At 41.2% G+C, this 26533-nt stretch overlaps 1 protein-coding gene across 1 annotated transcript in view; it reads right to left on the reverse strand.

Annotated features, from left to right (window-relative positions):
* Window positions 1-26533, reverse strand: part of ap1s1 (adaptor related protein complex 1 subunit sigma 1) — a 41241-nt gene that overhangs the window by 1882 nt on the left and 12826 nt on the right. The window contains exons 3-4 of the mRNA XM_076724618.1: window positions 20482-20590; window positions 525-662 (exon numbers count right to left, since the gene is read on the reverse strand). Of these exons, the coding sequence (XP_076580733.1) occupies window positions 525-662; window positions 20482-20590 (247 nt within the window). The remainder of the gene's footprint in view (window positions 1-524; window positions 663-20481; window positions 20591-26533) is intronic.

The following is a 26533-nucleotide window of genomic DNA, read 5'->3' on the forward strand; positions in this document are numbered from 1 at the left end:
AAGCAGAGTGCAGACACTGCTGCCACACCAAACTGAAATTAATTTGATAATCACCAGCTGGATGCAGGCTTCACCCAACAAAGTCACATAAAGTCTCATTCAGTGTTTCTGATACATTGATTTATTCGTGGCGGCCCACCATAATATCAACATTGACAGCCACATACTGATTTTTTTTTCCTTTTTTACAATTTAAAATGGTTTCAGTCGTATTTCATTGCAGAGCTCTGCATACTGCGCGGCGAAATAATTCGTTCAGTGCCTCCTTGACCTGCTCTTGCTTTCTCACAAACACATTGACTGCAATGTTTCCCACACTTAGACAACACTAAAATACACTAGAGAATTAGGAGAATTAAAATGATGAAATAAGAAATAACCCAGGGCATGGCTTAATTCCTATTAGATTTCATGGAAGTATGTTCCACCTTGTGATAACCAGCTAACTGTTAGATATAGAGGCAAGACAAGAAACCCAAACCCTAACCATCCTTGGTGGAGGTGAGAGGTGAAGCCCAGGTTACCTCCTGCAGTAGGTCTGCTTGTTCAATGGCCTTAAGGACGCTCTTCTTAGACGTGTCCTGGATCTCTCCTCCCATCAGGAACTCATCTAGAATGAAGTAGGCCTTCTCAAAATTAAAGATGATGTCCAGCTCACACACCTGCACAAACAAACACAAGCTAATGTTTTCTACAGAAAGGAAAACATGCTCTTGAGCAAAGAACTTCTCTCTTAACACTGTAACCATTGTATAAACACTACTAATAAAATTGAAAATAAAGCATTTTTCAAAAAAGCATTTGTCCTTTTTCATTTTAGTATTCTTCAACCTTCAGTCATCCTCCTCATCTACTTCCTCATCATTATCATCACCATTATCCATAGCCAGATCTTTTAGAGCTTGGCTGATAGACACTGACTTGAACCCCAAGAATGACTTTTGGAGACGGCTTCATGACTAGAGCTCCTGCCTGTTTTGTTAATCAAATGTATATCCAACTCTGGAGTCCTTGTTGCAATATTCCAGCTCCGGCAGCCTCTTCCTCGCTTTTCTAGTCAGTATCATTTTACTGCTGGATCCTTCTTGAGACCCCTTGTCCAGTCAGCTGCTTATTTTACTGACAGCATGCCTTACCACAATGATGTTTATGGCGGCCAGTTTTAGTGACGATAAAATGTTTTTTCATCAAAGTTGTTAAGAGACATAACAATTTTGAAAATACAGATGCTATGCTTTGGGTGACCCGTAAAACGGGGAGAGCGCTGCCCACTTCAGTTTCATAATAGGTCAGATGTCGGTGAGGATTCAGCCATTGTTGCATGTGCAACATTTTGTCACTGAGGTGGCAAAGGTTTTTGAGGGTATGAAGTGGAGCTTCACAATAGTCTTCCCTAAGGTAAAGTTTAAGAGTTAAGTGTGTTTTGATCAGTTTTAGTCTGAATGTGAATGTTTTCAATCAGTTTCTTGACCACCGGTCAGTTAGTAGATGGGGTTAAAATACTGTGTGACAACGCCACCATACGTCCCTTGTATAACCACAAATCTCAAGAACAGAGCGCATGTGTCCCCGACCAGCTGGTGCCTCACCGCTGCTATAGCAGTAGGGGTGATAAATCTCCACCTTCATACCTGCTGCATCGGGAACCATCCTTTCTTCAAACTATTTCCTAGTTTCATGCCTAACATATAAGCCATAGGTGAAAAAAAGGGTAAATGATTTTGATCTCCAGTCTGAATTAATTTTCTTCTGAAAATAAATAAATATAATATTGTAAATTATATTTATCACTAACATTTATTGACACAGCTGTTTATAGTTTTTCCAACCATCAAAATCTGTTTTTCACCCTTGATGGCACGCTCATTCAAAATTTCTTGGACTCGAAATACTTTGTCCATAGTAACCCTGCTTCATAAAGCGTCCAATCAATAGGGTCTCCATAATAACCTTGTTGCAGATGGGAAGCTTTTGAGTAATTCCCATTTAGACCTTTACAAGACTTTTATGTACCTATGGCTGTTTTTTTTTTTTTTTTTTTTTTTAGAACTTACTTTTTATTTGTTTTTATCACAAACAGTACTTCAAACATTTTAGTCACACACTTTCTTCTTTTAAAACTATAAGTGTCAAAAACAACAATAACAACAACAACAACAACAACAAAAAACACATACAGAACCAGAGCTTAATAATAATAATACATTTTATTTATAATGCACCTCTCATTCTAAGGAATCTCAAAGTGCTACAGCACACATTACAGTAAAAACATAAAAAATTTAAAAAGAGTACTTAAAGTATATTAAAAGCCTCTTTAAAGAGAAAGGTGTTTAAGTGTTTTTTGAAAGCATCCACGGTCTGTGGGGTCCTGAGGTGACTGGGCAGGGAGTTCCACAGACATGGTGCAGTAGCGCAGAAGGCCCGATCTCCCATGATCCGGAGCTTGGTTCTGGGAGTGTCGAGGAGGTTTTGATGTGCAGAGCGTGTATTCCGGGTTGGGGTTTGCTGGGTGAGGAGTTCTTTAAGGTATGGTGGGGTGTTTCCATAAATGCACTGATGGGTGATGAGAGCAATTTTGTAATTTATTCTGGCAGTGATGGGAAGCCAGTGAAGTGTGCGGAGTACTTGAGTGATGTGTTCATGTTTCCTGACTCTGAGGAGGATCCTGGCTGCAGTGTTCTGAATTATTTGTAGCTTGTGGAGACTTTTGCTGGGGGCCCCAATGAGGATGGCACTGCAGTAGTCCAGCCTGGAGGAGATGAAGGCGTGGAAGAGCTTCTCAGCATCAGATACGGAGAGGGAGGGGCGGAGTCTGGCAATGTTCCTTAAGTGGAAGAAGCAGGATTTACACAGGTGTTTGGTGTGGTTCTCGAAGGTTAGATGAGGGTCCAGTCTGACACCGAGGTTGGTGACAGCAGATGAAAGGGGGATATTTTGTCCAGAAAAGGTGATGGTGGTTATGGAGGATGATTGGACCTGGTGGGGCGTGCCAATAAGTATGGCTTCAGATTTAGAGCAGTTGAGATGGAGGAAGTTATGACTCATTGACATAGATGAGAGCAGTTTCAGGGATGTGAGCAGAGTGGAAACCTGATTGGAATTTTTCGTACAGGCCATGAAAATGCAGATGGTCTTGAAGCTGAGCTGCTACAACCAATTCCTATGGGTAGCATCTGAAAAACATAAAGCAGTCTTGGGAGAATATTCATACGTATACATTCAATGCGTCCCAATAAAGAGAGAGGGAGTGTAGACCATCGTTCCAGATCGTTACTAATCTGCCTAACTATTTTACTATAGTTAGCCTCATACAAGTTTTGTAATGATGGTGGGATGTGTACACCCAGGTACTTAGTACCTTCATTAGGCCATTTGAATGCACTCATTTGTTTAACTCTTTGTGGGATGTTGCCATTGACATCCATAGCTACTGTTTTTTCCACATTTACCTTGTATCCCGAATAGTATCCATACTCAGTGATTAGCTTCTTTAAATTTGGTATGGTTTTTGTTGGTTCGGTCAAATATAACAATACATCATCGGCATAAAGCGATAGCTTATGTTCTTCTTCATCTATTACAACTGCTCTTATTTCATCACTATCTCTAATAAGCTGGGCGAGCGGCTTGATACTAATTGCAAATAAAAGAGGTGACACCCTGTTTACAGCCCGGTTCAAGTATGAAACTCTCTGATCTACAACCATTAACTCTAACCGCAGGAGGGGCTGAGTAAACAGTCTGTATCCATTTAATGAAATTAGGGCCAAAGTTAAACCTTTTTAATGTTTGACTAAGATACTGCCATGATACCCTATCAAACGCCAAAGGGATAAAATTATTGCTTCTGTTTTCTTGTCCAGTTGGTGTGATGTTATGTTTAATAGGCATTGTAGATTATCTCCATAGTGCGTTCTGCTGATAAATCCAGTCTCATCTGGATGAATTATTTGAGTAATTATCTGATTAACTCTTCTTTGGCACAGTCCCATAGTATTAGGGGTGAGGTTTCAGGGGAAGTGTTTGTATCTAGATAGTTTTTGAACTCTGATTTTTTTTGAAAGAAATGAATTCATTATCATTAAGAAGAGATGCATTGAGCCTCCATTGTTTTGACGTTGGTCTGTGGCCTATTTTCCACTTAAGAGCTTAAGCAGCATGATCAGAGATAATAATGGGCAAAGGTTAAGTTCCTACTTCTTGGAAATTTGCTTCTCCATATATCCACTAGGCCTATTTCTGTTGATTGACTTTTAAGCATTCTACCCATTCTGGACAGGGGTGCTTTAGAGGGAGGTTGACAATCCATTAATCGAGACATTACAGTTAGAGTCCATCCCCATCAATAATACTCCGGAGGTGTACCGTACTAACACACTTAGCAGTGTTTTGATAAAACCAGGATCATCTTCATTGGGTGCATATGCATTTACAAGGATACCTCTACACCATCAATTAAACCATTAATCAAGATATATCTCCCCTCTTTATCTTTATGCACTGATGTATGTATGAAATTGATTTGTCTATGAGTAAGTATTGACCCTCCCTTCTTCCTCCCCGACAGATGAGAAGAGTAATATGCTTTATCTGCCCATGACATTTTCAGTTTTCGTGCTCCCCATCTGACAAATGGGTTTCCTGTAGAAATGTTTAACTGTCGTAGCTGGAGCAGGACTTTTTTCTTTTAATCGGGTTATGGAGACCCTTGACATTATAACTTATAATTTTTTTTGTACCCATTTATAATTTCCAAATTTTTCTATCTTGGTACCCTGCTGTTGGCACAAGGTAGGCAACAGTGGTAGGCAGAGGCGAACAATTTGTGCCCGTAATAGATAGATTATGATGTGGTAAATGTGGGACTGAGGGGAATTAAAAAAAAAAAAACCCCATAAAGGAGTGAGGTAGGCCAAAATACTTATTACACCTGAATCCAATTTTTTTACTTCAGCGTATACAAACAAGCTCTGCACATTAAAAGAGAGTTGTAGTTGTATTCTTATAATTACTGCTGGATCCCGAAGGAATGAGAGGATCAGAACAAAAAGAACACAACAGCTAATAAAGCTGTGAATATTTAACATGACGATGTAATAATGGGACTTGGTCCCTAGCCACTGGGTATAAGCAGCTGTGCTGGGGTGTGCTTAGGAAAAATAAGGAAAGTACGAAGAGAAAAAATAAGTAACTTATCCAGTATTAACCATTTAGGCTCCTGCAGGTTTTTGCATGCTTGTGTAGGGTTAAACAGCTCTGTCAGTGAGTACACTCAGTCTTCACACTCTGTAGACAGGATGACTTTCTTCTGGACGTAGTCCATGGCTTTGCTGGAGTCTGTGAACTCTTTGTCTTCACCCATGTGGGAGATCTGAAGCCTGGCGGGATACAGCAATCCATAACGGACTCCTCTTTGTCCTCGTAGCATCTTTCGTATGTCCGTGAATGCGGCTCTGGCTTTGGCCACACTGGCAGTATAGTCTGGGAAGATAGCGATCCGATTACCGTTGTACCTCAGGGGGGCTTTGTCCCGGGCTCTCCTCAAAATCTCCGCAGCATCTCCATCATAGTGCAGCTTGGTGATTATCACTTGTGGTTTGTCTCGGTCTGCTGGCTTTCATGGGAGGAGGGCGCGGTGTGAGCGGTCGATTTTGATGTCACGATCCATTTGCAAAACTTCTCTAATAACTTTGGAGACCGCCTTGGGCCGGAGTGCGGCTGCTCTTCTATGCCCACTATCCGAATATTGCCCCGTCTCAATCTTCCCTCCATGTCCTCATAGCGGTCTTTGAGAGTTACCACCTGGTTTTGAAGGCTAGATACTGTGGCTTGTAGCGAGGCCACCTCATCAGACCATGTTGACAACCTGTATTTGAAACCTCAGACCTCACAGCTTTCAATTCTGATTTGAGCACATTAAAGTCCTCTGCCAGCGCACTATTAAATTCCTCCTGTATAATTTGTGATATCTCTCCTCTCAGGGAGGATAAGATGTCGGCTTTCACTTGCTCAGTAGTCATTCCTGAATTTTCAGGAGGGGCAGGTGTACGCTGTCTCGTGGCTCTTGCAGGCCTCCTATGGCTGTTTTCAGCCACAAAGTACCTCCACATTTGAGTTTTCAGTGTGATTATATCTTTCGATCAAGACGGGTTGCTGGCCGTTGAAAAATGATCAATACCTCTTCATCAACACCTTAAAACTCTTGTTAAAGAATTCTTTGCCAGCATCGGTTTGTAACTTTTCAGGTCTGCCTTTTAAAACAGAGGCAAAGGCCTTTCAGCCTTAGAGAATGGGATCCAACGATATCCAAAAATATCTTCAAGTCTACTGACTCAACATCTCTGATAAACACGACACTCATCCTGTTTTTAATAACCTGATCCAAAACATCAATTATCTGACAGATAACTTCATGTTCCTCTATATACGTGTCTTCTACAATAATTACCCATTTTCAGTCATTAATGAATTCCCTTCCAAAAGTCCTCAGCTTCTTCCAATGCCTCGATCTAATGTATTCTACGATCAACATGTTATTTCCCTCTGATGCGTCTCGTCACTTGAGATGGCGAAGAAAGGCCTTGGAAGTGCCATGGACCCTGAGAATGTGACAACGGTCACACAGCTGTCCATCCGGCGACTGTCTATAGCCGGATGGACAGCTGTGTGACCGTTGTCACAGAGACCTGGCTGGACGATAACATCCCGGATGCAGCGGTGGAGCTAGCAGGGCGCTCTCTGTATCAGGCGGACAGGTCTGCAGCTTCGGGTAAGAGCAGAGGCGGAGGTTTGGCGCTGTATGTACACAATGCCTGGTGTACAGCTACACACACTGTCGGCACATTCTGCTCTCCTGATTTGGAATACCTGGCGGTGAAATGCCGACCGTTGAAGCTGGTTAGAGAACTCTCGTCCATTGTTATTGTGGGCGCCTACATCCCACTGTGGGCTAATGCTAAGCTAGCATTAGAGGAGCTGTACTGCCTAATCAGCGGGCAGATGAACGACAACCCAGAAGCGGCTGTGATTGTGGCGGGAGACTTTAATCATGTCGAACTGAAGGCAGTGTTTCCCAAATTTCACAAGTACATAGACTTTCCTACCAGAGACAATAACATTTTGGATCAGGTCTACTGCAACATCCCTGCTGCTTACAAGGCTGCAGCAGCTCCACACCTGGCATGTCAGACCACATCTCAGTGGAACTGATTCCTGCATACAAGCCTCTGGCCTGCAGAACAAAGCCGACCACCGGGACAGTACAGGTATGGACTGAGGAGGCCTCCTCTGTACTTCAGGACTGCTTTGAGCACTAACCCTCCCACCTATTGGAGGGAGAGACTGTGAGGACACTTCTTTTTGCACACTGTGACCACCTTCACTTGCACTTTCTGTGTACTTAACATTTAAGTATACACACAGTACTACTGCATTTTATGTATATTGTATATACGTTTTACATGCTGACTTTTTATGTCCTGTGAGTTTCTTATTTGTGAGTTTATTTTATCTTAGTTGTGAGTTCATCTTATTTTATTTTATCTTATTTTATTATCTTTTCTTTCTACACGGGGGTTGCAATGCAAATTTCATTGACATGTCCATGCTCAATGACAATAAAAGCAATCTTGAATCTTGAATGCTGTAGAAGAGGACAAATGCCATGTGGGTGAGGATGATGGAAAAAGAGGATGATACATATCCCACGAAGGAGTAGTATCCAGGCTCCAAGATTGGACAGACTTTGATGGTGTGGGAGGAGACAAGTATCTGGACTCCAAGCCTGCAGTGATGATGGGTGGTGTAGAAGGGTAGCAGCCGTTCGCTGCAATAGCAGGGAGAGTCAGAGTTTGTCGCTTGCTTTCAGCCAGTGGTGATGGTAGAATAGAGGGGAAAGACATGGCTTTTTCACAGTCTGTCAGCTGTCTTCTTTACATATGCTGCAGGCGGGGCACAGTTAGTAACTGGAGGTGGTGAAGGAGCTGCCAGAAAAAATATGAGCATTTCTCACCAGTAGAATGTCCCTTGAGATCTGACTCCTTAGGAACAGAGCCTTAAGCTTCGCTACTTTTTTACCTATCAATTTCAACCAAGTGTAACTGAAATAGTTGACAAGACAATTTCATCCGAGGGTTCACAGTTACACCTGATGGCTATTATTGAATACGTACCCCAAGACACAACCCGCTTCTAAACCCCATTCCTCCTGAAGAGCATCAGCCAAAGGTGTCTGGATCTGGCACAAATTCAATACTTTGTTTCTTGTTTCTTGTGTCCCCTGGTGTTGATTCTTGATAGCTTGTCACAGGCATCTCACAGATCACCAAGGAATTGGCCTTTCTCTTGGTCGTGTTTAGATTTTTTTCAGACTAAAAAATGGTCTCATTTTCACTGAATCCACTCATTGTTTAGGAAAAACTCTGCCCATGCCCATTGGTTCATGCTAACTCCATCCTCTCCTCCCTTATTGCTTCACCATAATTCCACCATCTCCTCTCTCATTGATTCACCCTAATTCCATCCTCTCCATTCTCATTGGCAGAGAAATGGGGATAGAAAGGTCAAAAGTCATCATCCACCAAACTCACATCAAAGTCCACATTCCTAAGTGACACATAGTGTTTCATTTATCTTTCTATGAGGTTAGAGGCAGAAGGTGAAGGCTTTGCCATGGCCCTCAGAGTTCCCTGACCTAAACATTGTTGAAAATCTATGAATAGACCTAAAAAGAGCAGTATATGCAAGAGAGCCAAAGCATCTCACAGAATTTGAACACTTTTGCAAGGAAGACTGAATGTTGGTCTTATGCACTGACAGCATGTCCAAACTTTTGCTTCAGACTCTTTTCCTTTTTTGTTATTTTGTGTTGTTATTATTATTATTATTTTAATATTTCTATTGGCTTTTTCAAGAAAAGTTAACAGCTCAACATAGAAGGACTGTACAAGAAAAACAAGTACAAAAATAGACATGGTAACAAAAACAAAAACAAGACAAAACAAACAAAACAAGCACAAACAAACATTTTGCAGAAAAAGGTAGCACATTATGCTGGTGATGATGCTGTGAGGCAAATGAAATCAGGTATAAAGTTGTAGAAGTTCATTACATCTGGGGAGCCTTTACGAAAAGGGGGGAACTAAATCCTAGTTCTAATATGTGACGGAATCTAGGAAAACCCGTCGGATGTCGCGCTGGCACTTTTCCAGGAAAACGTGAAAATAGGTCGAAAGTCAAAATTTTAATGAAACTGGGTTTTCATTAAATTATTATTTTACAACATCTTGTCTATCATTCCTGGAAATATCTCATTCTATTTTGCTTGTTTAACATGTTAAAAACGTTATTTAAATTAGACACGCTGTTAATTGTTATCTCCTATGAATGAAAAACGAACAGCGCATGAAATCCGCCCCTAATGTGTTAGTCTACATAGCCTACGAAGATGGTTTATCTATCATAGTTAGGGTGACCAGATGTCCCACTTTGTGCAGGACAGTCATGCATTTCCATTACTTTTCACACGTCCTGCAAATTGTGATGTTGTCGCCAATTATTATTGACAGTGTCGCCAACAAGTCGCGACAACATCAAAATTTGCAGAACATGTGAAAAGTAATGGAAATGCGTGACTGTCCCGCACAAATTAGGGTGACCAGATGTCCCATCTAATCGTCAAAACATTATTTTGACACCTCAGTCAGATGCTACGAGATACACAGAGAGAGATGTCAAAGCTTCAGAGACGGAGAGAGTTTGAGGTAGCTGGTCGTGTTCTGATTTAGAATCCTTGTCTTTAAACATGTTTTTCTCAAAATTCTGCTCCAAAAAAATCCTACTGATCAGCTGACTTTAAGTGATCATAACACTTGATACAAACCAGATAAAAAATAATGAAAAACAGATTTGAAAAGAGCCTGAAATAAGCTTCTAGGTGATATTAAAATCTTCAAAGGGTAAAATTTCGACATGTGACTGGTTTTCCCAGATCCCATCACATATAGTCCATGAAAGGCTTCCAAATTTTCTCAAAGTTTTCTGAGGAGCCAAGTACTGTGAACCTCAACTTTTCGAGTTTAAGGAACTGTATAATTTCCCTCAGCCACTGAGTCCAGCTTGGTGGCTGAGGGTTTTTCCAATTAATAAGGATCAGTTTTCATGCTAACAGAGTGTAATTTTTCAGGTTGGTTCCAGAAAGGTTTTTATTGTTCCCTCCCACTACGCCAAAAATGGCTATCATGGGATCTGGCTGAACCACCATTTTGAAAAATTCTGATAGTGTATTAAAAATTGAGCTCCAATCAGTGTTTAATTAGGACAAAGCCAGAATGAATGTGCCAGAGAGCCTGGTGAGAGCCCACGTGTCACACAAAGGGTCCACATCTGGAAACATTCTCGAGAGTCTAACTTTGGAAAAGTGAAGGCGATACAATATCTTAAATTTGATGAGGCCATGTTGGGCACAGATTGAGGCTGTGTGCACCCCCTCTTGGGCTCTTTTCCACTGCTCCACTGTCAAGGTCACTCCCAAATCACCCTCCCATGCAGACATAAATTCTAGTGATAGGCTTTGTTGATTGGACAAAAGATTATAAATGAAGGATATAGCTCCCCTCTTTGAGGATTTGAAGGAAAACAGAGTTTCCAAAGGGGACTCTTCAGAAAGATTGGGATAAGAGGGTGTGTTCGTTTTAACCTAACTACGAATCTGGAAGAATTTGAATAAATGTGATTGTGGCGAATGAAATTTCTTCTGTAATTGTAAAAAGGTGGGAAATATTTTATCTATGAATAGAGCCTTCATATTGATTATGCCATTACATTTCCAAATGTCAAAAGAATTATCCATAATGGACGGGGAGAAAAGGTGACTTGCATAGACAAGAGTGAGCAGGGAACCATTATGCCAACCATGCTGTTTTCTCACAGCAGACCATATTTTCAAAGATTGGGTTACAATGGGGTTGTTCTTAAAATAGTGCAATGATAAAGGCATTGGAGAAAACAAGAGGGCAGTCAAAGATGTCAAACCACAGCAATTATGTTCCATTTGTACCCAAAAAGGATTCTCATCCTGCTTATCAAATGGAACCCAAAATTAGAAAGCACGAATGCTACATGACCAATAATAAAACTGAAAATGAGGTAGTCCCAACCCTCCACCTGATTTTGGCTGCTGTACATAAACTTTCCTAATTCTAGGTATCTTTTTATTCCATATGAAATTAGAAATAATTTTGTCAGGGGTCGTGAAAACAAGACTTCTGTATTACTATAGGAATAGTACGGAAGCTCTGAAAGGCAAGGTGGAAAAAAAAAATAAAACGGCCAATGTTTAAGTTTATCTCGTATGTACGAGATAGTATCTCGTACGTATGAGTTAGTATCTCATACGTACGAGATACTATCTCGGAGGAGGAGAGAAAAAATCCTCAAGATTGGCTTTCTGGCTTGCTTCTATTGTTGGAATTTGTAATTGGCCTTTAGACTCTGAGGTATAGATGCTTGTGTTAAAAGATTTGAATAAATTGTTCATTTCCTGTTGGTCAGTAAGTATTACACCTGTAGCTGAGCGAATATCCGTTATAAGTCTGGACGCAGCTGATCGGCGGATCTGATGAGCCAGTAAACACCCAGCCTTCTCACCCTGTTTGTATAATCTATACAGGGTGCCCTTTGAAATTAAATTTAAGACCAACTTTACAATAAACACAAATGGAAAAAAAACCCACCACATCAATTACATAGGGTTAGGGACAACTTTACCCAAACATTTATTTTAACATAAAACATTACTTTTTGGTCCAGTGAAAAATTTCATTTTGAAAAACATAACACTTTCCAGAGTTGAAGACATGGAAAACAATACATAAAAGGATGTATACATTATGAATCCTCATTAAACACAACTGGCAGATAACTATTAATTCCAAATAACTATTCTGCTGCATTCATGAAGTATTTTGACCCCTAGTCAAGCATCATAAAAATACATGCTTGCAAAAAAACACAGTATAACCGTTGGCTTTTACTCTTTTTTGCAGCTATGGCATGGATGTGCGGGTTTTCGTCAGTTCCTCCTCCACCTGTTGCAATTCATTTTTTCTTTGTACCACTTCCTTAGTGTGTTTGATTTGGTGATGAGCTGTGCCATCAGGGTGCCAGGTTTCCCTCAGCTTGTGTAGCGAGCTGATCAGCATCATCCAGCAGAACTTTTGCTACCTCAGACAGACATTTTTTCTTCTTCTTAAGTTCCTCGATGCGCTCTGCAGCTGCCCTTTGGTTCTGTGTTGCAATTTCATTCATATTCTTTTGCTTTTCCTCATCTAGGTACATCCTGTACCTTGACCTAGCTGATGCAACTGAGGACAGCAGCTCCTTAGTGATGGGGATCTTGAGGACACCCCCACAAACGGTGACATAGTCACAGATCAGTCGCTGGCTGACCATGGTTTCTTCTTGAATGTTGCAAGTTTCAACCTCTTTGTTTATTGAGAAGCCTCTCTCCACTGTTGCCTGGCGATCCCATAGGAGAAGAAGTTTCTTACAAAACTCCCATAGGTCAGAGTAACTGTTGCTCTGGAAAGCATGATGGAGGAAGACATCCACCCTTGTCTCAGTGGGTCGGTAGGAGTGGAAGGTGTCATTTCTAGCCTCAACAGATAAGAAGTCACAAAACTGCTGTGTAATCACGTCACCTGCAAGAAACAATACAAAGGCACAGGCAAAATTCAAAACACTCAAAAGCATTTTACAGTCACACTAATTACTAGATAAGAATCAGGCAAATTCATAGTAATAGTATGCGCTTTCTGGATACATAACACTTCTTTAGATGCTATTTACATCACTCTTAGTTTCTTTTACATTTAGAGACAGATATCGTAGTGAATGCAGAAAGAAAACCTAAACTGCTTCACTCTCTTATACCGGCTGAGACACCTCCTGACAACTGCTTATCGTGCAGAAACCTCTGGACGAGATTCCTCATCTTTCCCTGGCACCATTCTGGATCAGAGAACATCTTTCTAGGGTCCAAACAGGTGAGCTGCCTCACAGTGGGATACTTTAAAGGGGTTCTTGTCTTGCACTTTCTGCAGGATAGTTGACATCACCTTGATGCAGCCCCTCTAAAACTCTAGGACTGTGAGTTCTCTTATCTTTTTCTGTCTTTGGAGTTCCTGACAGGGATAATGAGAGTAACCTACACACGTGGACAAAATTGTCGGTACCCTTCGGTTAATGAAAGAAAAACTCACAATGGTCACAGAATTAACTTGAATCTGACAAAAGTAATAATAAATAAAAATTCTCTGAAATTGAACCAATGAAAGTCAGACATTGCTTTTCAACCATGCTTCAACAGAATTATTTAAAAAAAAAATCTCATGAAACAGGCCTGGACAAAAATGATGGTACCCTTAATGTAATATTTTGTTGCACAACCTTTTGAGGCAATCACTGCAATCAAACGATTCCTGTAACTGTCAATGAGACTTCTGCACCTCTCAGCAGGTATTTTGGCCCACTCCCCATGAGCAAACTGCTCCAGTTGTCTCAGGTTTGAAGGGTGCCTTTTCCAGACAGCATGTTTTAGCTCCTTCCAAAGATGCTCAATAGGATTTAGGTCAGGGCTCATAGAAGGTCACTTTAGAATAGTCCAGTGTTTTCCTCTTAGCCATTCTTGGGTGCTTTTAGCTGTGTGTTTTGGGTCATTGTCCTGTTGCAAGACCCATGACCTGCGACTGAGACCAAGCTTTCTGACACTGGCCAGCACATTTCTCTCCAGAATCCCTTGATAGTCTTGAGATTTCATTGTACCCGCACATATTCAAGACACCCTGTGCCAGATGCAGCAAAGCAGCCCCAGAACATAGCAGAGTCTCCTCCATGTTTCACAGTAGGGACAGTGTTCTTTTCTTGATATGCTTCATTTTTCCGTCTGTGAACATAGAGCTGATGTGCCTTGGCAAAAAGTTCCATTTTTATCTCATCTGTCCATAGGACATTCTCCCAGAAGCTTTGTGGCTTGTCAACATGTAGTTTGGCAAATTCCAGTCTGGCTTTTTTATGATTTGTTTTCAACAATGGTGTCCTCCTTGGTCGTCTCCCATTAAGTCCACTTTGGTTCAAACAACGACGGATGGTGCGATCTGACACTGATGTTCCTTAAACTTGAAGTTCACCTTTAATCTCTTTAGATGTTTTTCTGGGCTCTTTTGTTACCATTCGTATTATCATTATCATTATTAAGGGTACCAACAATTTTGTCCATGTGTGTATATAACAACTAGTAAATCCATTTTCTGGACCCTGGTAATATTTTAAACAATAACTTGAGACACTACCTTCAGGGTTGATTCTGCACCCAAGCCAATGTTCACTTCCTTAGGATAAATATAACTCTATGCGTTACATTAACGCTCAACTTGGACTTCTTTCTGAAAAACAGTACTGTGTTTCCGGTAAATAGCAACAACAAAAACAGACTTGTGTATATATATTTAAATTGTTATATTTTATGCTCTTATTTTAGTAGATGTGTCATATTTTAGTAGATGTGTCATGCACCAATTTCACCAGAAAAAATTCCTCGTATGTGTAAAAGCGTACTTGGCAATAAAGCTTTTTCTGATTCTGATTCTGATTCTGATGGAGCCAATTCTTTTTGTCACCAACATCCAGTCTAGCTAACTGGAGTGGACTGATGTCCTGTAGGACCTCCCTCTTGGTGAAACGCCTCAAAACACACTGTAAACAGAAAAGCTAAAATGTAACCCAAATAATTACAACCATATTGACTTCACAATATGTCAACACTTCTTTGCTTTCTAGATTTTTTCAACATGACATATTTGTCACATCATGTCTATATGTACAAAATCAGAAATACAAACAATGATCAGTAGTAGAATATAATTACCTTCATCAATTCTGCCAAATCGTTCACAAGGAATGGCATCATTGGCTGATCTGTCTGGTATGTGGTCAGGAAGGGGCTGAAGGTCCTGATGACAGACATGTAGAAATGAAGTTTTGCCATGATGAGAGGATCTTTCTGTGCCGCTTCAAGGGTGTCAAATGATGAGGTTCCTGGATATGGCAGCCTCTTGGTCCTGACTGCATCCACGTACATGGTCACTGAAGGCCATACCTCTAAAGCCCTCTCCACAGCTGGTAGGTTCTCAAGCCACCGGTGGCCACAGAATGGCAGTGGATATTGTGTGGTTTTGATAAGGACTGTGAAGTCCTCCCTCATTGCAGGTGTATTATGGAAGAGTGCATGCATGGCCCTCAGAACCTTGTCCCGTTGCCACATGACAAAGCCACCTTTGCAAGCGTTATGTAAGGTGTGGAGGCCACAGCTTCCTACCACAATCAGTTGAGCGCCCCGATACTGCTCTGCCTGTTCTTGCTACAGTAGCTCCAAGAACTTCCAATTCACGTTTGGTCCATCCATGGAAACGGACAACAGCTTACGCTTATCCAAGCCCTTGGGACCTTCCTGAGAATGAACAATGCTGAAGCACATGAAGCATATAAAAATCATACTGGATTAATCAAGTAAAGATTTAGCAAACTGTCATACAGCATATTATCTTTGTAACAGATGGAAGGCTGACACAGAAAAGGTATCAATAATAATATCATTTGACACCTTAACAAGTCAAACCTGAAGACCCTACAATATAAACAACAATTGTACAATATAATGTGATCCAATACAACAGCCATAACTTCTACCTTTACAAATATAATAATGTTCTGTTTTGATTGACACGTTCAGAAAAGACATAAACTTAATTACTGATGTTATAATTTGCAGTGGTGTTGAAGTGGACTGCATTATATTGAAAGTTTTGGTCGCCACATTTACATGCATGAGATGTTTCTAACTTTATGCTTCCATAATAATCTATGTTTGCCGCCTACTTACTTTGAAATGGCGTAGTAAATCCTGGGCTCTTCTATGTCCCATGAACTGCGACCCCGAATATCTTGACTGGACGTGATCTTCGTACCAATAGCGGACATGCAGATCCAGTTGTTTTGTTTTCGTGGTCTGGTTGAGGCTCTCATCAAACATTAAAACAAACACGTAGTTGTTAGCATCCACAAGAAGCTGCTCTGAAATGTACGGGGCTAATCCAAACTTGCTGATGTAGGCCGTCTTGTCGGAACCGCATGTAAATGAGTGGGCAATGTTAGAGTCTGGGAACATTGCATGGAATAAGTCTCCAACTCCCTCATTTGGCTTGTATGATTGGTGTTGTCACGGTGTTCAGAGACCACGGTACCTCTGCTTTCAGTGTAGGCGTACACCCGAACATTGTCCGGAGATGCGGTGCTGCGGTCCCAGTTCTTGATATCGGGGCTGGGGGTGGAGGCATAGTGGAGACTGGGAAATACCTGGTGTTTGTTGGCAGCTTGATTTTTAGGCTTTGTGTTTCGCGCTGTGCATGTGTGACTCCACTGCCTTGACTCCCATCCTGCCAAGTTTGAAACATTTCTTGCACAAAATACACCGTGCCTCATACACATTGCCTGGTACAGATTTCAGCCACGAAGAAAAATCTTGGTTGGACAGCCAATTTTGGTTGAATTTACACTTTCCCATGTGGTCCAAAGTTGCTACATGAAGGAAGTGCATCTGCTCTTAAGTACCGGCTGCAATCACATCACTGTTTTGTCGGTTCCGCTATCGTGATTGCGCAATGTTACCGTGAGAGTCATTCGGTAAATTATTTAAAATAAATAAATAAATGTTACCATTTATTTTGAGACTAATTACAATCACAAAATCCTACTTATCATGTGATAACATTTTTAAGACTTTTGAAAGATTGATTTAAGACATTTTAATGCCTATTAAGGCCTTGTTTTTAGATTAATGAATTCAATGCCTTTTAAGACTTTTTAAGGATCCGCGGGAACCCTACTATGTCTAGCCTGCAGTAATAATTTAGCTGATTCATCAGTGGAAAGGAGGTCAAAGTCCGATTGCAGCGAAATCCTCTTATTGTAAAGATCAGGTGAGGGTGTTTCAGCATGTTGACGATCGATATTTTGTATTTCGTCTGATATCTCAGACAGACGTTGAAGACGGGATTGGTTGGTGGAAGTATTGTAAAAAATTATCTGCCCGCGGATGCAGACTTTAAGAGTTTCCCAGAGTGTCCCCTTCGAGACCTCCCCATGATCATTAATAGAAAAAAATTATTCTATTTGGGTAGAGATGAATGACACAAAAGCATTATCAGTCAGCAATAAGTTATTAAATCACCAGGTGGCAGCTGCTGTTTTATGATGAAAAGCTAAAGTCAGAAATAACAATTGCTTCGTATTCACAGTGTTTGACATCCGTCAAGAGTTTTCAAACAATAAGAAAGTAATCAATCCGCAAGTACGATTGGTGGACAGGGGAGAAGAAAGAGAAGCAGCGAGTATTTGGATTTTTAAACTGCCAAGGATCAGCAATACCATAATCCTCTAGAAAAGATTTAATGCTCTCCACTGCCCTACAGGGTGACTGGGCAATTTGGGAAGATCTGTCTAGTTTTGGGTTTAAGAAGCAATTGAAGTCTCTCTCCATAATCAAATGATGTGAATTCAAATTTGGAATTGGAGACCACAGTGATAAAAAAAAAATTGAGCATCATTAAAATTGAGAGCGTATGTACAAACCAAGACCAGCGGGACATTATATAGCTTTCTCTCTACAATCACAAACCTGCCTTGTATGTCAGAAAAAAAAAAAATAAATAAGAACAAACAAAAGCAGTTGTCTTGCCTATAAAGATTGCTGCCCCCTAGATTTAAACTGGAAGGAGGAATGATATACCTGGCCCACCCAGCCCTTACGTAAACAGCCATGGTCTTAATTTCTCAGATGGGTCTCCTGAAGAAACACTACATCTGCCTTTTTTTGAGGTTTGTCTGCTCTGGGCTACTGTAGAAATGTTTTGATTTTTTGAGATGTGTTAAGACTCTGCTTCTTTTTATAGTGTCATTCAGTCCTTTTGCATTCCAGGTGGTAAACTGGACTAGGCTTTCCCCAGTGTTAACTGCATTAACCATCCCCTATTGGCACCAGATGAATATAATATATATAATCACTATAATATAATCACTTTTTCCTTCTTTTTCCTCTCCTCTCCCCTCTGGACACAGCTAAAAGTAGGGCATCATGACTTCTTCCCCTTAAATTTAGTGAAAGCTTTTTAGATGTGATATGTGAAAAATTATGCTATTAATTCCAAACAGAGCAAGGCAATAAAATTAAATTGCATTAATTGAGCGTAGTCCAATTTAAACAAGAGAAATATAGGTCACAACCTGACTCTAGATTTTTACCATGTGCTCTGTGTTTGAAAAATTGTCATGGATTAATAGCCTAATGATGTTGCTGCCACCAAGTCGTTGCAACTTCAAAACACTTCACAAAAATACACTCAAATAGGGCAGAAATGCAAACATAAAATTTAAACCATGCTTGAAATTTGAACCTCAGTGCCCTGCCATGTCTCAGCACCGGGCGTGGGTATGTGTGTGTGTGTGTGTGTGTGTGTGTGTGTGTGTGTGTGTGTGTGCGTGTGCGTGTGAGCACACGTGTATATATCTGGGAGTGGAATATTGTCTGTCATACTATGCTTTTATTCTTTCTGTTCCTGTATTCTTTTATTCTGTGAAGCACTTTGGGATGCATTTTATATGGATGAAAAGTGCTATATAAATAAAGTTATTATTATTATTATTATTATTAACCATGATAAACTCTGACGATAACTTTGCCAGAAGGGTATGGGGATTTAGTCCAAAACATCTTACTGGGTACCAGTACTGAGTGATGGTGGGGTTACAGTCTTACTGCTGTCTATTCCCGGAAGATGACAGTTATTCAGCGTCTGCAGTTTAATAAAAGGTGAACAAAAACACTATCTGTCTCGTGGTAATTCAGCCGCTGTTTATCTCAGTTTATATGGCTCGAACCGCTGTTGGTAGAAATCAAGAGAAGAGATCGGGAGAGAGGAATCATCCATCTTGCCGTGGAGATATATTCGTCTGATAAAAATCCTCTGCGGCTTGAGAGATTCAGGTTGAGAGCGAGGACCGCCGGGTAGTAGAGGCTGTAGTCGATCTACGCCTCCCGGAGCTTTGCCTTTTTTGCACTGAAAGTAGCCCAGAGCTTGCTCACCTCGGCCAGCAGGTCTGTGTAGATGGGTATCGGTGTGCCCCGGTATGGGAGGGAACCCTTGCCTTTTGCGAGACCCACGATGTTCTCTTTTTGTGCATAACAATGCAGCCGAACGATGAATGGTCTTGGTTGGGCTCCTTTTTTCGGTTTCGGCTCTAGCGAGAGGTGGGCTCGGCCTATCTCCACCAGGGAGGGAAAGTTATCTGCTCCCAGCACTTCAGGAATAAGCTCCGTCGTAAACTTTGTGGGACAAGCACCTTCAGCCCCCTCCGGGATGCCGACAAACCTCAAGTTTTGGCGCAGACTCCAGCTTTTGAGATCAAAACATTTCTCCTTCAGTTGTTTCAGCTCTTTACGTTTCGATTCCTCGAGGCGCTCCAGCTGCTGAATGCAGTCTTGAGCGTCGGTGAGGCGGTGTGTTATGTTGGTTTATTAGGTGACCATCTGGCCTTGCTCCTGCTGAAGTCTGTTTATCTCCTCCCCCATCTCTTGGCAAAGCCCATGAATGCTTGTTGATGTCTCTGACCGTATAGCCTCAATTTCTTGCCTCAGCTCCTTGTGGAGCCCTGCCCTGAAGTCTGTCAGGATAGCTTCACGGGAGAGCCGGAGTTCTTCACAGAGGAATTCAGCTGTGAGTTGACCACCGTCCTTTGCTAATTAGCTTGTTAGCTTAGCTGTTTGGCTTTTTTTTTTCATGCTCATTGCCTTCTAATTTGTTTTTTTCTGGTTGCTGGAGCTGTACATTAGTAGGATTGAAGAGACCGCTGACTGTTTAACTGTGTTACGTCAAAATGGATCAACTGTAAGTGAATAAGTGCATATAGTAATTGCAAGAAAACGGGAGCTGTCAGGACCTATGTCTGTTCCATGTGGAAGCTTATCCCCTGTCCCCTTTTTTGTTATTTTGACAGTAATGTATTTTAACAGTAACAGAAATTTGGACAAAGGGTACCCAAACTTTCACATGCCACTATATACAACATAAACAGTTATTATTGTAGATGAGTCCTCTTCCTCCTCCTCCTGCATGCTCTACCCAGGTGCAACACCTCAACTATAGCATATTTCTAGTAGGCGAGAACGTGCCAGGCATGGACTTTCTCCTGTTGCATGCTACATGTGTGAAATGGCAATTCAGGACAATATAGGACAACGTCCATGCCTGATTGTCTAGACATTGCCAAGAGAAAACAGCTCTAGCTTAGCGGTGTGAAATCACCTAAAATAAGAGAGAGCAAATAGATCAGGAACAACACAGAGAGATTCAGAAATCTATGACTTACACTGCCAAAGTACTTATCCAGCAGCTCTACAAATCGGTGGATGACTTCCAGTGTGATCAGCTCATTGTCCTGCTCTTCGATCGCACAACAGAAATAAAGGCTGGCATACCTGCACGAATACAGACATGATCACACACAAAAAAATAGAAAAACAAGTCAATATAATTACAACTAACATGAACTATTCTCTGTGGCAGAGTTGAAAACAAGACTAAAACACATATTTAACAAAGTAAATACATGCATGTATACATATAAAGCAACAACTACTGTGTCTGCATGACACCAAAGTTAAAAGTGTTAAGCTGCAGTTCATTCAATTGCCACTAGATGTAGGAAACACCAGCTAACGGATTTTACTGTTGAATGCTACTGGGTGACGTCTACAAATACTTGTGTTGGACTGTTTTCACCAGGAGATTTTACCTCTCAAACTAACAATTACTACATTACTCAGACTGCGTTATTAAACTTTGAGACTTAGTCATTATTGACACAGTGTGGAGAAGAGCAAATATTTCAAACCTACAGAATATCTACTAACTCATATTCCTACGTTCAAATTTACATAAATACTACTGTGAAATACTCTTAGCTTGTTTCTGTAAACTATCAGCTGCTACTGCCAATCAGGTTGTTGCTTCCTCATTACGAGGGGCGGCCAGCTACCGCTACTAGTGTAAAAATGTACTTACCTAGATAAATGTAAAAAGTAAATGTTATCGTGTTACATTTTGGAAATTACTGGTGATACATTACACTAGTGTTAAACTGTAGACCACCTCCAATTGCAGTCAATGTCCAACACTAGTGGAAAATCACATCATGCCAATCCCTGATGTCCAAACCAAGAATAAATTCTATCTGTATAAACAAATGCCAGTGCATACCACTGACTGTCAGTTATAAATATACAATGGTCCTTTTCTGTATAGTCTCACTAGAATTAACCTAAAAAGATAACAAATAAAAAAGATAATTAAACACAAATGACAACAATAAATAAAAATAGGTATGGACACAATGATGAGTGCAACAACCAATATCAGGCTACAGAAATTAAATAACTGCCATTTTAACAGCAGAAAACATCCCAACGGCGGACAACACAGATGTATAAACAACATAAACTTCATAGCAGTTGCAGCCACAAAGACACAATAAAGCTAACAGAGCTTCACAGTTTTTACAAGTGTGGCACGTTCACAGGCAATGCAGTGATTGTTGATGTCTCTTAGGCTGTTATGTACTGACCTGTCTGAACATCATTGTCTGAGCCTTGTACACCACAAGGTTCTCAACAATTTGCTTGGTTGCTTTGCTTGGTTCAACTTCATTGCTTGATTATTTTCAGTTCATATTATAACCAGTCCCGCCAGGCTCTCTGTCCCACTATAAACAGTCCACCTCTCTGTCCCACTTTGCTTCTTAAAGTTTTCAAACATTTTGAGCTGAATGAGGCTAGGTACAGTAATTACTGACAGTATGAAAACCATTAAGTTCAAAATAAAGCATTTTAAATTAGGGCTGCAACAACTAATCAGTTAAGCCCCTGATAAAGCTAACTCCCCTGATATTGTTATTTGAAAGCTAAGGCTTGATAAAGCTAACACCAATAATGAAGCTTGATCCATCACATAATGGAGATAAAGCACAAGCCTGTCAGCTACGTTAATTTTTAACTTAACCTACAATCATTTGGTTTGTCTGTCAAAATCAAAACAGAAAACAAATTTGACAGAGAGGGCAGAATTCACTAACACTAATTCCAACACCGTAACTGAAAGATAAGTCATGAGATTAGATTTTATTTATCCCATGGTGGTGAAATTCATCTGTTACAGCAGCAGAATAAAAAAAGGAGAGGCAGAAAACAGAACAAGTAGAGCAAAAGGAAATAAAAAAAGACACAAAATGAAATCGACAATAGATAAAAAGACAAAATCAACTATAGAAGGCTATGTACATTATATACAGAGAATAAAAAAAATATTGCCAAAACACACACAGAGTTCAAGACACTATGCGCACACACACACACACACACAGATGTGAAAATATGAGTGTTAGTCTGGGGCCCCTTCCTGCAGAAGTCTATCACCATCTCCTTTGTCTTGATGTTGTTTATGTGCAGGTGGTTCAATTCACACCATTTGACAAAGCTGGTGATGACTTTCCTGTATTCAAATGCATTCCCCTGTGATACATGTCCAACTATGGCTGTATCATCTGAGAACTTCAGTCAGTGTTGTGTCTGAAGTCTGATGTGTACAGGTTGAAGAGGAAAGGAGAGAGCTCTGTAACCTGCGGAGCCCCCATGGTGCAGACTACCACATCAGACACACAGTTGTGAAGCCTCACATACTGTGGTCTGTTCGTAAGGTAGTTAATGGTCCATGTAGCCAGGTGGCAGTTTACTCCAGCTCCTTCCAGCTTCGCCCTGAGCAGTGATAGCTGGATTTTGATGACAGCACTGGAGAAGTAAAAAAAAAATGACCCTCACAGTGCTCCCAGTGGTTTCAGGTTGGGAAAAAGATTGGTGAATCAGGTAGATAACTGCATCTTCCACAACAATGCCATGTCTATATGCAGACTGTAGGGCGTCAAACTCTCTGCTCACCATGATCTTCTCCATGGCCTTCATCAGTTGAGAAGTTAAGACCACTGGCCTGGAGTGACTGGGCTCTCCAGGGTGCAGTCTTTGGGGCTAGGACCACACAGGGAGTTTTCCACAGGGCTGGAACTCTCTCCAGACCGAGGCTCAGGTTGATGATGTGCCAAATGACCCTGCAGAGCTGATCTGCATAATCCCTGAGCAGTCGGGGTAGGGGTAGAATCAAATCTCTTGAAAAACAGATTCAGTTCATGTGCCCATTCCCCAATTCTGGGGAGATGCATCTCCAGCTTCCCCCTGTCACTGTCTTTGCCTCTCCTTATCTCCCTTTTCAGCTCACTCTGCACCCTCCTGCGCTAATTTTTGTCCCCTGATCTAAAAACCCTAGGGCTTTTAGTTTTGGAGGTACCCAGGGTTTGTTATTTGAGAAACAGTGTACTAGGCTTGTTCGGTATACCGGTACTAAATTGGTACCGGGGTACTGAGGCATTTAAAACGGTACTATACTGCGCTTGGATGGGACCGGTACCTTTTCTTTTTTTTTTTACGTTGCCGCGTGACGTCACCGCATTGTAATTTGAGCCGAGGCGAGCGATCCGGCGAGTGAGCGAGCGACCGAGTGAGCATCGTAAAGTTGCAAACGGAGCAGGAGTCTGAAGACAGAGAGAGATTAATGCTACGTTTATACGGAGGCGATGAAAACAGAAGACGCAAAAGTGGTGTGTCGTCTTCAATTTTTTATCCGCGTTTAGACGAGTGTTCTCAGCAGGAATTGTTTGTTTATACGAAGACGCAAAAGTGGGCGAATTCGATTGGATATGCATGCCAGGCCGCTAGGTGGTACTGTGATAGAGTGGCAGTATGTCCGTGAGCATTCACAAAGTTGTGCATTTCTGCTTCTGAAGTTTTCCACCCAAGCATTGTCATCAACTAATCCATTCTCAAAATTGTCCCACCACTGACTGGTTCTGCCCGGTCTTGTCCAAACCTGCCTCTGTCGCCTACGACGTGTTGGGGCATCCAAAATTTGACACATGTAATTGTATACACGTCTCTGTTCGCCTATAGTATCCGTATACATTCTATACAATTGTTGAAATGACTCTTGTTTGTTGACTACAGCTGCTAGCACAGCTTGAACATCGGTGGGATCCACGTAGTCAGACATATTGTTTGTTGTTGTTTTACCGGCTTGGCGCGTTGAGTGTGACGTAAGGTGTAGTTGCTATGCGATGTGACGTGACGCGACGCGGTTTTGCGCTTCTTGCCGTTTAGACGGAGACACAACCCGAGTCGTCTTCAAAACTCTGCACTCTGGAAGGCGTCTTCAGATTTTTGCGGTTTCAGACCTCGACGGCGCCGTCGCCGTGTAAACGAAAGGCACTTCCGATAAAATATTTTGTCGTTTTCATTCGCAATCGTCTTCGTATAAACGGGGTCTAAGGAGAGAAAGAGAGAGAGATAGGAGCAGGGAGAGAATGGCAGCTGCTGCAACCTTCACCACGCCGCAGCTCGTTAATAAACCAGGTGCGCGAAGTGCCATATGGACTTAATTCGGGTTCAAAACAAATGAGCACGGCGAAGCAATGAACACCGAAGCACCACTGTGCAAACGGTGTTTGAAAACATGTCTGACCAAGGGTGGAAACACTTCCAACTTGGCAAAACACCTTAAGGACAAGCACCCAGACCTCCACAAGGAGTTCAGAGAACGACAGGTAATAACTTATATACCCGTGAAAAAAGCCACATCCAGTGCTAAAAGCAAGCAACACCAGCCCCCTTCAATCTCCACAAAAGTAGCTCTGGAAAAAAATTAAAGCTGCATTGCTATTAGCTACCACTTTCTCTGGTTTAAATAGCCTATTTATATTATTTTATTATATTATATTGATATTCTCACAGTGATTTTTAAACTTTTTGCCATACATGTAGATGCTGATTTATGATAAATTTGAAGTGGTCCCTTCATTTTGTTTTCCAGAGCTGTAAATGCACACATGCATGATCTTTATGAAGTAACAAACTTTTACATACACATGTAGCCATTTAATATGTTATAAAGACTACAGCATAGTAACATACAATTTAAAGACATTGGTCCTACTTAAGACAGGCTGTATCTAATGAAAATATTTTTTTAGGTTATCTATCTCAAAGGAAATCACTTTGCACATCTATTGAAACAGGACAGGTGCATTGGAGAGAGAAGACCAAAAAGAAGCAAAAGGACTCCTGCACACTGTCTAATTTGCAATATAAAATGTATTTGCAACGTTTCGGTACTGTGGTACTGCGGTATTGTGTTTTCTTTTTATTTGGAAAAGTATCGAAAGTATTGAAAGTATCGAAAAGTATCGAAAAGTATCGAAATACATTTTGGTACCGGTCTCGATACCAAAATGTTGGTATCGTGACAACACTACAGTGTACCTTCTTCATAGGCACACCATTTTCCATACAGAACTTTATGAAGTCCATGATGCAGGTTGTTAAACTGTCAATGTCCTCCACGAGTGGACTGCACAACACTTCCCAGTCAGTCAAAGCAGTCCGTCAGTGCCATACTCACATATCTTATGGTTAGCGGTTGTTTCACTATACGTATGTAGGCAGGGAGCAGAAGAACCAGATTGTGATCAGAGTGGCCTAGCAGGGGTAGGGGTGAAGAGGTGTAAGCATCCTTTGTGGTTGCTATTGTAATGGGAATTCTTGTTATTCATCTTCTCTGTACTTAATCATAAGTATTCACTGTCTTTAAGCCAAATGAACAACCATATCATATGATTAGGTGCGTGCGTATGTCATAATCTGCTGACCATGTAACCACGTACAGTATGTTATTATGCACTGATTAAGTGAACCTTGTGTCCTGATTGTACAACACATTATGACGTGCCTATTGTGCTGACATTGTTCTGATGATAGAACAAAGTCATCCTGTCTACAAAGATAATATATTGTATATAATCTTTCAACTTCTCTTGCTCCGGGCTCTTTCTTGTCATCTCACACTTGAGACAACAAGAAGGGAGTCCGTCTGCAGGCGTCAGAATAAACTCACAGAAAGACAACGAACGACTCTGTGCTTTTTAGTACAAAATTGCCAGAACACTATCTTCTCTGGTGTGGCATTTCGCATACTGGGTAAAGGGGGGTGGGGCAGCTGTGGCTCAGGAGGTAGAGTGGTCATCGACCAATCATGAGGTTGGTGGTTCGATCCCTGGCCTCGGCAGTCCACATGCTGAAGTATCCTTGGCAAGATACTGAACCCCAAAACTGTCCCCGATGCGGTGCCATCGTTGTGTGCATTCATATATACGTGGCTTTGGATAAAAGCGTCTGCCAAATGACAAATTGTAATTGTAATTGTAAGGTGGAAGACAGGGAAGCATGATTGAAGTCACTGGAGATGAGGAGGAGGGACAGGGGGTTGAG

The sequence above is a fragment of the Chaetodon auriga genome, chromosome 24 (genome assembly GCF_051107435.1).
Source record: "Chaetodon auriga isolate fChaAug3 chromosome 24, fChaAug3.hap1, whole genome shotgun sequence".
Classification (NCBI taxonomy): domain Eukaryota; kingdom Metazoa; phylum Chordata; class Actinopteri; order Chaetodontiformes; family Chaetodontidae; genus Chaetodon; species Chaetodon auriga.